At 42.8% G+C, this 12,912-nt stretch overlaps 1 protein-coding gene across 2 annotated transcripts in view; it reads left to right on the top strand.

The window, feature by feature from the left end:
* The first annotated feature begins 697 nt into the window (after positions 1–697).
* BRAF (B-Raf proto-oncogene, serine/threonine kinase) overlaps positions 698–12,912 on the top strand; it is an 83,784-nt gene continuing 71,569 nt past the window's right edge. The window contains exon 1 of one of the 2 annotated variants that reach the window (XM_036405049.2): positions 698–855. In XM_036405049.2, coding sequence (XP_036260942.1) covers positions 724–855 — 132 coding nt within the window. In that variant the 5' untranslated portion in view covers positions 698–723. The remainder of the gene's footprint in view (positions 856–12,912) is intronic. The other variant, XM_036405048.2, reaches the window with a different exon arrangement.

The following is a 12,912-nucleotide window of genomic DNA, read 5'->3' as shown; positions in this document are numbered from 1 at the left end:
GCACGGCGGGGGCAGCCAAGGCCTGAGGGGCTGTCAGTGGGAAACCACGCTGTGGTATCGATCCCAGGACCCATTATTGCAGTTATCACCGGGGTCACAGCCCGCAGGTGACCCTGGCAGTGTTCAACGAGCCTGTGGCTGCCGCACGCTGCGTGTCGGGGAGGATTCACCCCAGAGCCGCAGCGCTGCCGTGCGCCGAGGGATGCCCGGCATCCCCTTCGTTCTCCTTTGAATTCCACCGGCACCCGGGGTTTCCCCGCTGCCGGGAAGGACCCGCAGAGTCCCCGGCAGCGGTGTCCAACTCGGTACCTCAGCCGGCTGTGCGCGAGGCTCCTCCTGCCCCGGCATTCCCTTTCCCGCTCCCGGGGCCGGCCCGGCGGGGGCGGCGCCGCCATTGCGCTCCCAGGCCGCCAGGGGGCGCTGCGTCGGCGGCGGGCGGGGAGGGGGCGGGGCCGAGCCCACGTCCGAGTTCCCAGGGCGACGGGGCGGTCGCGCCGTGACGTCACGGTGCTTCCCGGTGACGTCAGGCGGGCCCATGCGCCGTGGCCGCGGCGATTCTGTGTGACGTCACGAGGCCGGCCGTGACGCGCCGGCGGCGCTGGGAGCGGGCCGGGACCGCGCTCGCCGCCCGCCCCTCGCACTACGGGTCGCGGCTGGGGCCGCCCCGGTGGCGGGGACGCGGCCGCCCCCGGCCCCGCCCTCGCCCCGCCGCTCCGGCCCAAGATGGCGGCGCTGAGCAGCGGCGGCAGCGCCGAGGGGGCCTCGCTCTTCAACGGGGACATGGAGCCCGAGCCGCCCGCGCTCGGCGCCGGCTACGCGGGGGGCGGCAGCGGGGACCCGGCCATCCCGGAGGAGGTGAGGCCACGCGGCGGCCGCCGGCCCCCGGGGCTCGGGCCCGGCCGTGCCGGGGGCGGCCCGTGCCGGCGGGGGCAGGGAGCGGGGGCCGCGGCGCGGAGGGCGCGGGGCCCGGCCGGGCTGAGGGCGAGCCCCGCTCGGAGCCGCCGCGGGTGCCGCGTCCTGCCAAGGTGCCGTGCGGGGTTTTGCCATCGGTTCCCCCCGGTGGCTTTGAAACACTCGAAATGCGTTTTAAAGCCGAGGCTGGGCTCGGTTCGCTCTGCGGACGTGCCTTTTGTGGAGGTTTTTTGCACAAAGCGTCTTAGGAAATGTTAACGGACAGGGCACCGTGCAGGCAGTGAGGATGTCAGGCCTCTACTCGGTGTCTCTCTTACATACTTCCTGTGTTTTTGGGGCTTATTACTTAACTTCCCAATCCCACGGGGAGAGAGCGGTACTACCTGTTTTGCTGGGGCTGAAGTGTGAGTTGCGAGCGCTTCTGAAATGTTTTCGGAAGGGGGAAATAAACCGTGCGGCAACAACACAAGGTGCTTCGCAGATTCGAGCACTGTAGGCATCCAAGGCAGACCAACCTGCCAGATGCCATGCCTCGAGTCTGTTCTGGAGGTAAATACAGATGCCACAAGCTCTGCTGTTTTGTTCTCAGCCGTACCGGCTGGAGAGTGTTTCGGCTCAGCTTTCCCTGGAGTGTCTGTGCGGTTGGTGGGAAACCTCTCGTCTCTGAGCAGCCTTGTGGCCCTGCGAGGAGCCCAGCCCACCTGGGAGGCCTCTCCTTTCCAGCCTCCAGCTGGGAAAATGAGCTGGCTTGGACCAGCTGCTCCCCGAGGGGTCCAGTTTGATTCCCAAATCCCCAAAGATTGGGAGGGGGATTTATTTATCCATTTTATTTATTAATAGCGTACTGGATTATAGTGGAATTAGTGGGTTGGGAAGTTTGAGAAGTGCTAGAGCTCCTGCTGGGTGGATGGCCAGAAAGGAGAAGTAGGGAAAGAGTCCGTCCCTATGGATGTTGGCAAGATGTGAGGTTGATTCCTTCATCTGAAGGAGTTCCTGACTTACTTTCTTGCTGAAGGTATGCAAAATTCAGCAGTACACATCTATTTTACACCTACCCAGCATGGTGATTAAACACCTTGAGTAATGCCAGTCCAGTCTGAACTTTCCTGAGTAAGGAGAAACTCTCAGCTGGTTGAGAAACCCAAACACCTGAAGAGTGGGCTTTAACAAACGCACGCTTTTAGCAGCAAAGTGAGGCTGTGAAAAGCTTCTGAATTTCTCAGTTATTTCTGTCATTTAAAAAAATATGGAATTAATCCAATTACTGGTTTATACTGTGGCCCTTGAAGCAATAGCACAATACAACTGAGCTGCTTAAACTGAAGTATAGAAGAGAGGGAAAAGCAGTGGCAGGAGGCAAGAATTTTTTTATAGAACAATTTTCATACTGAAGGGGGTATTTGTGAAACTACTTTAAGTCACTTGAACTTCAAAAGTGTTTGAGACTGTGTCAGTCATTAGATTTACCATTACCAAATGGTAAATTACACAGTGTGGCTGCTTCCATCCTGGATGAGGCAGAGATAAGTGGTCCAGCATGAGGAACACCTGCTGAGCAGAAGGGTTAATGGCTTGTCAGTACAGGTGTAAGCATTTAGGAACTGTGTGGGGGATAGTCTTGTATTATTTAAAAACAAACTTCTTCTATATTGGAAATACTGAAACACATGGGTCTCAAGGCAGAGCTGGTTGTTGTAGAGTTTTTCTTTTCTGATGTGGTTTTGTTCTGTAGTTAACTAGTTCTTCCTCGAGTTGTAGGTAATTATGTTTTGTTTACTGTATAAGTGCACCTATTACTTCACCTGAACCTGTACCTTAATGAAGTTCAACCCCAAAAAATTGCTGACACAGTTAAAATGGAAACTATCCTTAATACTAAAACAAGCCAACCTAAAGTGTAAGGCAAGTTCAAAGTGACATAAGTCAGAGAAATACTGAAGAGCTTGTAACTGACTCATGGCTGTAATGTAAGTACATGTTCTAGTGTTTTGTTTCATTGTTTCAAGACAAGGTAAACCGGGGCTTTAAAGGTAACCTTGCTGTGGAAGCCTGTCAAGGAGCATGACCTTACTTATTTAAGGCAATACCTGAAAAGGTTCCAGCTCCTACAGTCTTTAGGGAATTGCAGTCCTGATTTCCAGAAGGCAGACCTTCAGTCCTGCACTCAGTTTCTGCTTTTAAAGGGGGAGCAGACAAGAATTTCTGACAGATGTTGAAGTCATCTTACACACCTTACTTGTATGTTAGAGCCCTCTGGTAAACGAGATGTTCTGTATTGAGATTGTAATCGAGTGCCCTGTGTTGGTTACAGCTACTTCACTGTCCCTTATGAATTCTCCAGGGCTGGGGCTTTGGAAAACAAATTTAAGCCACGTTGTTTAATTAATTACCAGCTCTTAGTCAAATAGTGATTTTTTATCTTTAAAAGTTGCTTTGGTAGCTAAAGTGCTGTTACTAAAAATCTTCTAATGATGAGTATTGCTAAATCTTTTTTCCCCCTATATTAAAATTCAGAGTTGGTTTGGGTAGTTGTCCATGCAGTCATAAAAAAAGATACAGGAAATGGCTACTTCTTGGAGACAGAAGGATTTGGGAAGAGTAGGGGCAAGTGCATTTAGAAGAAATTTGTTCCTCTTCCACTCCCTGTTTGGTTGCTGGTGCTGGGAGGCCTCGGGTGCGAGCTGGCCTCCACAGGCACAGAGGTTGGCTTTTTCCCCAGCATGAGTTCTCAGGACAAGAGATTGTTTGGATGGAAGGTTTTCAGAGCATTACAGGGTTGTTGATATAGTAAGGAGTGTGTGACAGCTGGGAGGAAAGGTTCTGCTCTTGTTGCTAGAGATTATTTACACCAATATTAAATAATTCAAATGGGATTTTCTGTACTCGGAGCTTTGTACCCTAAACTGCTCTTTGTAAGACAAAAATTACTCTGAAGGCTGTGAAGTGAGGGCCTGAGCTGCTGGGTGGTTGTTTTCTAGGCAGCAATGCTGGAGTTTATCCTGCATGAATATTAGTTATAAATTTAGAAACCTTAATCCTATGAAACAGATTTAAGAGTAAAATGGAGAATGGATGAAAAGATATATAAAATGAAGATAGATGAAAAGGCCCCTCTAACCTCACAATATGAAGTAAGTGATGGGTTCTCCTAATGTAATGTAGGTACATGAAGTAAAAGTGGGGTTGATTTTGTTGCAGTAACATTTAAGGAACCTATGGTGCTGGGTATTAGAGTATCTGTTTCTCTAAAGAGTTTACTATTAAGCATGCTACTTAGTTGGAAACTTGAAACCATATGAGTGGTTTTTTACTTCATTGCTTTTGTAGTTTTGGGAACACATTTTATGTTCAATCTCAATTACGTTTCTGTGCATTAGTATTCAGTGAGTGAAGTAACTTCATAGTTAGTGAATGACATCCTATTTAATTGTGAGGACAAGTTAAAGTGGAGCTGGATGTGAAGCATCTTGTAGCTATTATTCTGCAGTAGTATATCTCAAAAGATAAGTGAAATAATTGTTTCTTTTACATAGCATGGGGAAGGCCATGGTTAATACTGTCTGACTTTGGGTCACAGCTTTGAGAAATGCATGGTCTGGCTGAGGGGAGTCTAGAGCAGAATACTAGCAGTGATATAAAGTCTGGAAGGTCAGAGCTTTGAAGAAAGACTCAGTCAAATCTGAAGTTGTTGAAAAAAGACATGGAAATTGTCAAATCTGATGCAAAGAAGAATGCAAATAACTCGTTTGCCAGGCTTGTGGTGGTTACTGCCAGAAGTAGTGAGTTTATGTGGTAGCAGAGGAGATGGTTCCATGTTACCATGAGATGCTGTTCTTTATGGCTAGGAATAGTGAAGCATGGAAATAGACATTCTGAACTTATTTATAAGCTCATTAATAGACTGTTCATTAATAGACTGTCACCTCAACAGGCAAACATACATCAGGAGCGAGGGGGAAAGTTGATCCAGGTGTAAAAAAAGACAATTATTTTGGTAACCTCTCATCTTTTTTTTTCCTTAGGGTTTTTTATGATTTATTTCTGGCAAGGTGGATCGAACATTAGAACACAACCTTGAAATACTCAGGTTTACTGGGGATAGTAGAGATTTCTACTTAAGGTGTTTTTCCCAAAAGGGATAGGATTACCAGCTCTGTCCTGTGGTAGCTTGTTTGATTACACAAAACTTGCTTAATAGTGTGGTGGCTCCTTCTGGAAAGTTGTGATGTCTTGGGAAGCTTGTTTCTTATCTCTGTGGATATCCACAAACTCGTTGGGAACAAAATGTTTAGTACTGATTTTTTTTTCCTGACTTACAGTCTTGCTTCTTAATTCCCATTTCTATTTTGTTGTAGTTGTTAAAGACCTCTTATTTTTAAAGCTGTTCTAATAATACCCTTCTTGACACTTGTTTAGCCAGGAGTGGCAACTCTTTTGTTGCATGAAGTTAAAAATACTGTAGACCAAATGCATTTTGGGTTTTGGCTCTGTTTTTTGTTTGGTTGGTTTTTTTTTTTTTTATTGCAGATATCTTTTGATGGCAGCTATCTTTTTAACATAAACTGATAACCCCCAAGTTTTCTTAAGGCTGTAATATTCCACTTTGTAACAAATCTGTAGTTCACTTTAATTAATCATTATGTCTGTCAAAAATTTGAATGCTTGAAATATTTTGGAGGGAATTTGATTTAGAAAGATATCTAATTTTATTTGTACTTACAAGGGAAACAAAAGAAGGTTTTGATTGATCATGGAATTACTAATTCTCTTGCAGTCTAGCCTTCCAAGGAAAGTGTTTCAGGTTTAATGGAGGGGGTTTTCTGAAACACAGTTTTTTTGGCCAAGCGCAAGTTTTATTTTCAGTTTGAACCACTGGCTTCTGAAGGGTGGTGAAATGTACAATGTATCAGAAATGCCCTGTCATAATTGTAGTCCCTGTGGTGTCTGCTGCTCCCTGTCCCTGCAGTTTGAGCTCAGTCAATCAAATGGTGCTCTGACACCCAGAGCTGCAGGGTTTGCCCTTTGCTGTGCCCAGGTCACCCCTCTCAGCCAGACCTACTCCCTTGTGCCCCCTTGGTGCCACACAGGTCCTGTCCTGAATTGGCTCCACTCACTGGTACTGAAGAAAATCAGCACTGCTTTTGCTGCAGTAGTTTTCTGCAAACTCAGTGAGTGGAACCTCCTCAACATGAAGAGCACCCAATGAGTTCTAAAACGAAGTGAGACACTTAAGGAATGTGGTTAGGGGGAGTAGTGGTAGTAGTATGGGGGGTGGGTGTGTGTGTGTGTCCCCTTTTCTGTTTGGTTATTATAAATAATCTTTGTCCCATAAAACTCCATTGGAGCCTAAATTTTATATATTTGAATGAGAAGTTGTGCTCAGAGACTTCCTTAGCTGGACTTGTCAGGCTTAGGTCCTGATACCTCAGACTTTATGGTCTTGAGCTCCCCCTCCCAGGTTGTAAGAATCTTCCTTGGTCTCTCTGGAGCCCTTCTGAGCATGCCTTTTACAGAAATAGGATTGCATGCCGTAGCTCTGCCAGGGATGTGAAGGTGTCTGTGAGCTTCTTGTGTAGCAAGTGTACGTTTCCAACAGCCTTGACCACGTGAGAGTTCTGGGTACAGTATTTCGTTTTGTGAGGTGTGAGATGGTTTTCATCATTTTCAACTGTTCACACATCTGTGTGTGAACACAGCTACTTTCTCACAGCTAGTGCAGGATACAGAAGTCAGCATGCAATACACGGCTTCTCTTGCTTCAGCTTTTTTATTCCACTTGCTCTTGAGCTTTTGGGGCGTACAGTGGAATCCTCCCAATCCTCCCTCCTGTGCACAGCTTCTTTGCAAGACGTTGAAATATGTATTCATTCAACTGACTCTCCCTTCTGTGGCCAGTGCTAAAGAGGGCTGGTTGATGCAGAATTGCATGCCTTTTCTTTTTTTTTTCCTCCTGCTTAAGCCCCTTGCTGCAAGTGTTTGGTTTGTTGCACCTTTTTAGCCTTTGTGAGTTTTGGGGGAGCAGCAACAGTGTCTTTCTTTATTCTGTTTCTAATTAAATTTTAGGAATGTGGACCCTAGCAAAAAAAAGTAAAACAGGCAAAAGTCTAATCTGTAACCCTTCTCTTTGACTGAAGGTGCTGCCAGTTCAGGCACAAGTTTTGAGGGAGCAGTGCTGCCAGATATCATCCCACCATGACACTCCCCAACCAACATGGGCATTTAAAATCAGAAAACAGAATTTCTCTTCAAAATGGAGCTTGTTGTGCAGTGCCAGATATAGTGCTCAGTATCAAAGGAATTTTCCACACTATCAGTATTAAATTCAGGAGATCATATGAGTTTGGAGCACTGAAGGGCGCTTTTATTTTTTTGAGGTACTGATCAAGTGAAATATTTTTGTGAGTTCTCCCAGTATACCTGCACAAAGCTTAGCATGAACGGGCAATTCAATTTCTACATGAAACCAACTTTGTTTAAAATCTTTCTTTGGGAGACAAGCAGAAAAGACTATTATTGAAGGATTGAACTTAGTTTAAAAATGCGTTGCATAACTAAGTGGTTAGGAATTTTTTGGGGTTTTTGACCCTAGAAAGGGGGATACAGGCTCTAATGTCTTGCTTTGTTATATAGTGAGGCCTCTTAAACAGTATCATTATTAGTAAAGCTGTTGTTAAATGCAGAGGTAAGTAATAAAACTCTCCAAATGCAGTTACATTGTGTTCAGGCAACATTGTCTGACACTTGGGGCACAGACATGGCAACTTAATTTTTTTTCTCCTTTTCATCTCAGATAAAGGGTTTGTTTTGAAGGTAGACATTTCTGGACTCAGAATAGTGTGTCTAGTTTTTCTCTCTCTAGTACAAGGTATTCACTGATGGTGTTTGAAAGCACTATAAAATCAACCTGAAATAAAATACGTTATTATAACTAAGAAGCTGATAGTATCTCAGTGTTTAGAACTGGATGGTTGTATATTGGTGCCTCAGTCTTTGATCTGGTTTTGAAAATTTATTCATTAAACTTAATAGGTCAAACATTCTCTCTAATAGGTTTAAGTAATGTAGATTTAAAGTGAGTCTTTAGTATCATCTGAGGTAGCTTTCAGAAAAGATTTCTTTAAGCATTCTATAATTCTTCCAGAATACAGTTTGTACTGTCTCTTGTGACATTTTTAAGCCTATGTAAATCATTGAGAATTGATGTAACTTTTTCCAGATTCTAGGTTAAGTAGTTAGTGTAATTTTTTTTTTTTTTTTTACTTTCCTAATTCTACAGTGTATGGCAAGGAGCCAGTTCTGCCTTTTAAATAATTTCATTTTCCAAGGTGGTGCTGGGGCTGCTAAGGCAGGGTGGTCTGCTGAGTAGAACACAGAATGCTGTTTAGGAGAAATGTGGTTTCTGTGGCAGTTCCTATTTGACTATTTCCTTTGACTAGGAGCACATTACTTGTGTTTTAAAAATAAAAAGAAAAAAACAAGTACATTTGCTCTATTTCAGCTTTTGAGATCTGTTTGTGATAAAAATAGGATACCTTAACTTCTTTATTGGATCACAAATATTTCTAAACAAGCAGAATATATTTGTACTCATACAAAAATTCCAGCTGTCTTTTACATTTTCTAATCAGTTGGTAGGAAACCGTGCACAATAATTACTATGGAGAAACAGTTTAATGGTGGAATATTGCAAAGTTTATAACAAATTATTTTATGGATTGATAATATGAACTTTTAAATAGGTGCTGATTATCTTTTCTGCCTAGTGTAATTAATTGTGTACTCTGGCAAGGAGAGAGAAGAATTAAGTTCTGTAGTTCAGCTGAAACTGAGTTTATTTGTTTTGTCATTTTAATTAATGTGACCGAAGCTGGTAAGAGCTCTACTGGACGAGTGTTTGCTTCTTATAGGCAATTAATGTAATTACCTGGCTGGTTCTTGCTTTCCATTACAAATGTGACTTTTCAGCTTTAGGTGTGCAGAGAAATAGTCTGGTGTCTTCATATAATCTTTCTTAAATGTCACTGATATATGGATTTAGTGTTATTGAGATTCTCTGGTAGTTACCTGGCTAAAGCAAAATTGCATTCTTAAGTGGGTTAGAAAATCTAGATAGTTTATTTCCTCTTTTATTTTCTTTTTTGATTTAAACCTGTTAGTGTGTAGGGAGAAGTTGTTGAATTCATGAATGTAATACAGTGAATTGTTCCTGAGCTCGGTCTGTGCATGATCCTCGTGGCTACTGAATTAGTATCCAAGTGAATAAGAGGGACTAGTGGTACTGCAATACAAAAGCCATGAAAAATATGGAATTAAGGATTTAGCTGTGCAACTGGTGGTTAATGACTTAAATGAGGGATACAGGCAGCTCTTATTTTTTCCACACACTGCTGTTCTACTGTGGTAGAGAACATTTGTTAACTTTCCTTTTTATAGTGCTTGGAGGCAAATTCTACTTAGCAGCAAGCAGTAAAGATGGCAGGGGATGGAAAAAGTGGGAGAATGAAAGAGAATTGAAACCTAAACAGAAAGGTTACTGCTTCATGGTAGCCTGAATCCATCTAAGTGTGAGCTGTAGAGAGGAAAGGTGACTTTTTCACCAGCTGAGATGATCACTGGGTCCTTTGCCAAGCTGTTTTAAGTACAGTAGACTGGCAGAAAGCTAACCTTGACCAAAAGAACAATTTTTCACTTGTTTAGCATACTGAAAGGGTTCAGCCAAAGGTTTAAGTTATGGAGAAAGAGTAAGGAAGAGAGCAGGAGTAAATAGCCAAGGACAATGTGATAATTGCAGCCACCATCTTGGCTGGTGTGAGCTGCAAAGCAGTCAGTGAGTGCCTAAGGCTCTTGGGTGGCTTCATTCTTACAGAGGAGCTGCTTGGTTGTGTTATGAGAATAGACTTCACTGAGCTTTATCCTTTACAGTTTTTGAATTTACTTTAAAATAAATTTTTAAACACTTGTAAGATGTAAGGAGCATTTGAAGTCTGAATTCCTTCGTTAAAGAGGAGGCAACTTAAGGGGCAAAGGCCTGTCAGGCTGAAACACTGTTTATTTGGCTTTAAGAGTACAGCTGAATGATGAGCAATTTAGTTTGTGTTTAGAACTAATGAAAGCAAAAGATATAGATTACTCTCAGTTGCAATGGATGGTTTGCAAGAAATGAGGGATAGTTTCTGCTGTGAATTCTTCAAAGATGGTACTTTGATACTTGAGTGTTAACTTAGTCAGATGTTGCCTAGTTTTTTGGAGAAGGGTGGAGGTTGTTGGGTGTTTGGTTTTGATTGAGATGGTTTTGTTCAAGAGGAGCAGTGTCAGATGCAGCTGGAACCTGCACTGCTAGTTACAAGTTAGTCTTTCCTTCATAAAAATTGCTACCTGTTAAATGGAAAATAGATTTTCATCTTGAAGCCTTTTTAATATTTCATTAACTGCTGTGCTTACAGCAGATGCTTGTTGATCACATTACTGTATTAATTGACCTAGTTATGATCCTAGTTGTCAGAGAGGGTGGTACTGAAAATGCTGCACCTCATCTTGAGGATTTTCCTTCCTAAATGTAGTCTTGTACATCTTCCCTAAGGCCATTTGTCATGAGTCTAGAAAGATACATTCATAGGCTCTTGTGGAAAAAGAGATTACAGGTCTTTTTTCTCTTGGCTACAGGTTCTTCTGTAGATATTGTTGTCTGTAACTTATTTATTAGTCTGAGGCTGTAAATTTTACTGACTCATTTTGAACTGCCTACATACAGACTTTGACAGTGTTCCATTGTTGGCTATCTCAGACATTTTAAAGGACCTATAAATAAAAATTATAGAAATGATTTGTTGAGATTTAAAAAGTTGAGCAATATGAACTAGGAAAGGCAAGCTTGATGTTGACCTTCATGTCACTTGCAGAAACTCTTATGTGAAAGCCATTGCAAGCTGGTTTTCAATTCAGTGAAGTTTTTCAGCTGTTGGTATTTGTCACGTTTGTTTAATATGAACTTTAACTGCACTGTTGGAAATGTAAGCATGAAGAGCTAGGAGAGTAGGAAAAGTGGGAAAATGAACACAGGGAATGCACAACTTGTGAGAAGCTTCCACAGAGAAATGGAGAGGAGCTTTAGCCTGGAGTATTGGAAGAAGGCAGGGACTCTCCCTCCCCCTGTCTGTGCTTGTTCCAGCACATGCCTGCAGGAAATGAGGAGCAAGCTTAGTAAGAGTTAAGAAGAGGACTGGGACTGAGATGAGTGAGGGGGGAAAATACCTGAAGGAGGTACCAAAGGGCAAGAAAGAGGCAACAGTGATTGTCAGCATAAAACTCAAACCCACATATTCTGCATCATATTATACAAATGGTTTTGTGGGCTGCCCTGGTATTAACCCCATTCCTATGTCCTCTTGCCTGTCTTTCAACCAAGCATCCAACTTTCAAGTTGGTTGATCTGTTAGTCCAGCTAAAGGCAATCTCATACATGACAGCTTTCTATAGTGTTTTCTGACAAAGTGCATCCTTGCTCAGGGGACCAAACAATTGAATTGATGGTGTAAGAAAGAAGACTGAAAGGACTGATTGGAATAGTATTAGATAGGTATTGATGATTTTGTCCTTTTTATACAGCAGTTTCCAATTCTTGATTGTTTTATTATTTAATTACACCGTTAGTTCTATGAGAGTATTCTCTGTCATCATCAAGTGTGATAATCCAAATGCAGGATATACTGGTCCTGGACAAATAATGCAGTTTTTTTCTTACAGAATAGATTTGAACTTTCAATGTCTTCTATCAAGTATGAATCATACAGCTTAGAATTGGGATGCTCTGCAAGATTTGAGTAGTGATGCCAGGTGCAGAAAGTATGAAGATAGGTTTGCTTTGTGATGTCTCAGGCACTGCACATTTTGACAAGCAGCAAAGGATGTGAAAATAACTTTGTGGCTTAACCTTGTGTGTACCTGAAATTATTGTCCACAGGCTTCTTGAGCTCTCTTTCAGGCTTGGTGCTGTAATTCCTTCCCTGGGGGCCACTGGAACAGGCTCCTGGTGTCGCTCTTAGGGATGATCCTATGCAGGGCTGGGAGTTGGACTTGATGGTCCTTGTGGGTACCTTCCAACTCAACATCCTCTGTGGTCTGTGCAGCCATAGTGCTCCCTGAATAGAATGGATTTAGGCTTCCACTGTATCTGACTTGCCTCTGGCTTGAAATAGGTCATCGTCTTTATTGCATTGTAAGGGAGTGCTTATTTGCAAAATTAATGCACAATTATCCACAATAGGCAGATTCAAGTTGATATATTCCAGTATATCTGGAATATTTCCAGTTGTCTGGCTGCCTGTGTCTATGTTAGCCTGCGTCAGCTTCCTTGTGTCAGCAGCACTAAAAGGAGAATCAAATCTAATCTCTTGTGATAGAGAATAACCTTAACCTAATGCTACAAGATAGGCCAGAAACATTTATTTGATGCTTTTTTTGGAAAAATGATATGGTTATCCAAGCTGTAAAGGATTCATTACTTTTTCATGGAACTACAGTTTAAACAGTGTCTCAAATCCCCATTCTGTTTCCTCTGGAAAGAGACCAGACTTGCATGTGGGCAGTACTGGATGCACTGCAGGTTTACTTCAAAATGCATTGAGATTTCCAGCAACTGTCTCTGAGGCTGGCTGGCATCAGTTTTTGTATTTCTGTAAGATACTTGACAATTGTGGTTTTATGTTTTCCTACAGGTGTGGGTTTCATAAACATAGTGGAGTGCTCATAAGAATAAGAAAAAAATGTCTGTTCTTTCTTAATAACTTTCAGGCAGTTTTCTTTTACTTCTAAAAAAATGTGAATAAAGAGTGGATAAAGGGATTACTTTAATCTTTAAAAACTTGGGTTTATTTTGTGGTGTAGGAACAAGCTCTTTGGTCTGGAACTGATTGATAAAAGGATTCCATATGCCATGGTGTTGGTGTCTCTGTTGTTAGGCAGTTCTTTGGTGTTGTCTTGGCATGTATGTGCTTATGGGCA

The sequence above is a fragment of the Molothrus ater genome, chromosome 5, assembly GCF_012460135.2.
Source record: "Molothrus ater isolate BHLD 08-10-18 breed brown headed cowbird chromosome 5, BPBGC_Mater_1.1, whole genome shotgun sequence".
Classification (NCBI taxonomy): Eukaryota; Metazoa; Chordata; class Aves; order Passeriformes; family Icteridae; genus Molothrus; species Molothrus ater.
Note: the sequence above shows the minus strand (reverse complement) of the source record. Positions and strands in the feature narration are given on the sequence as shown.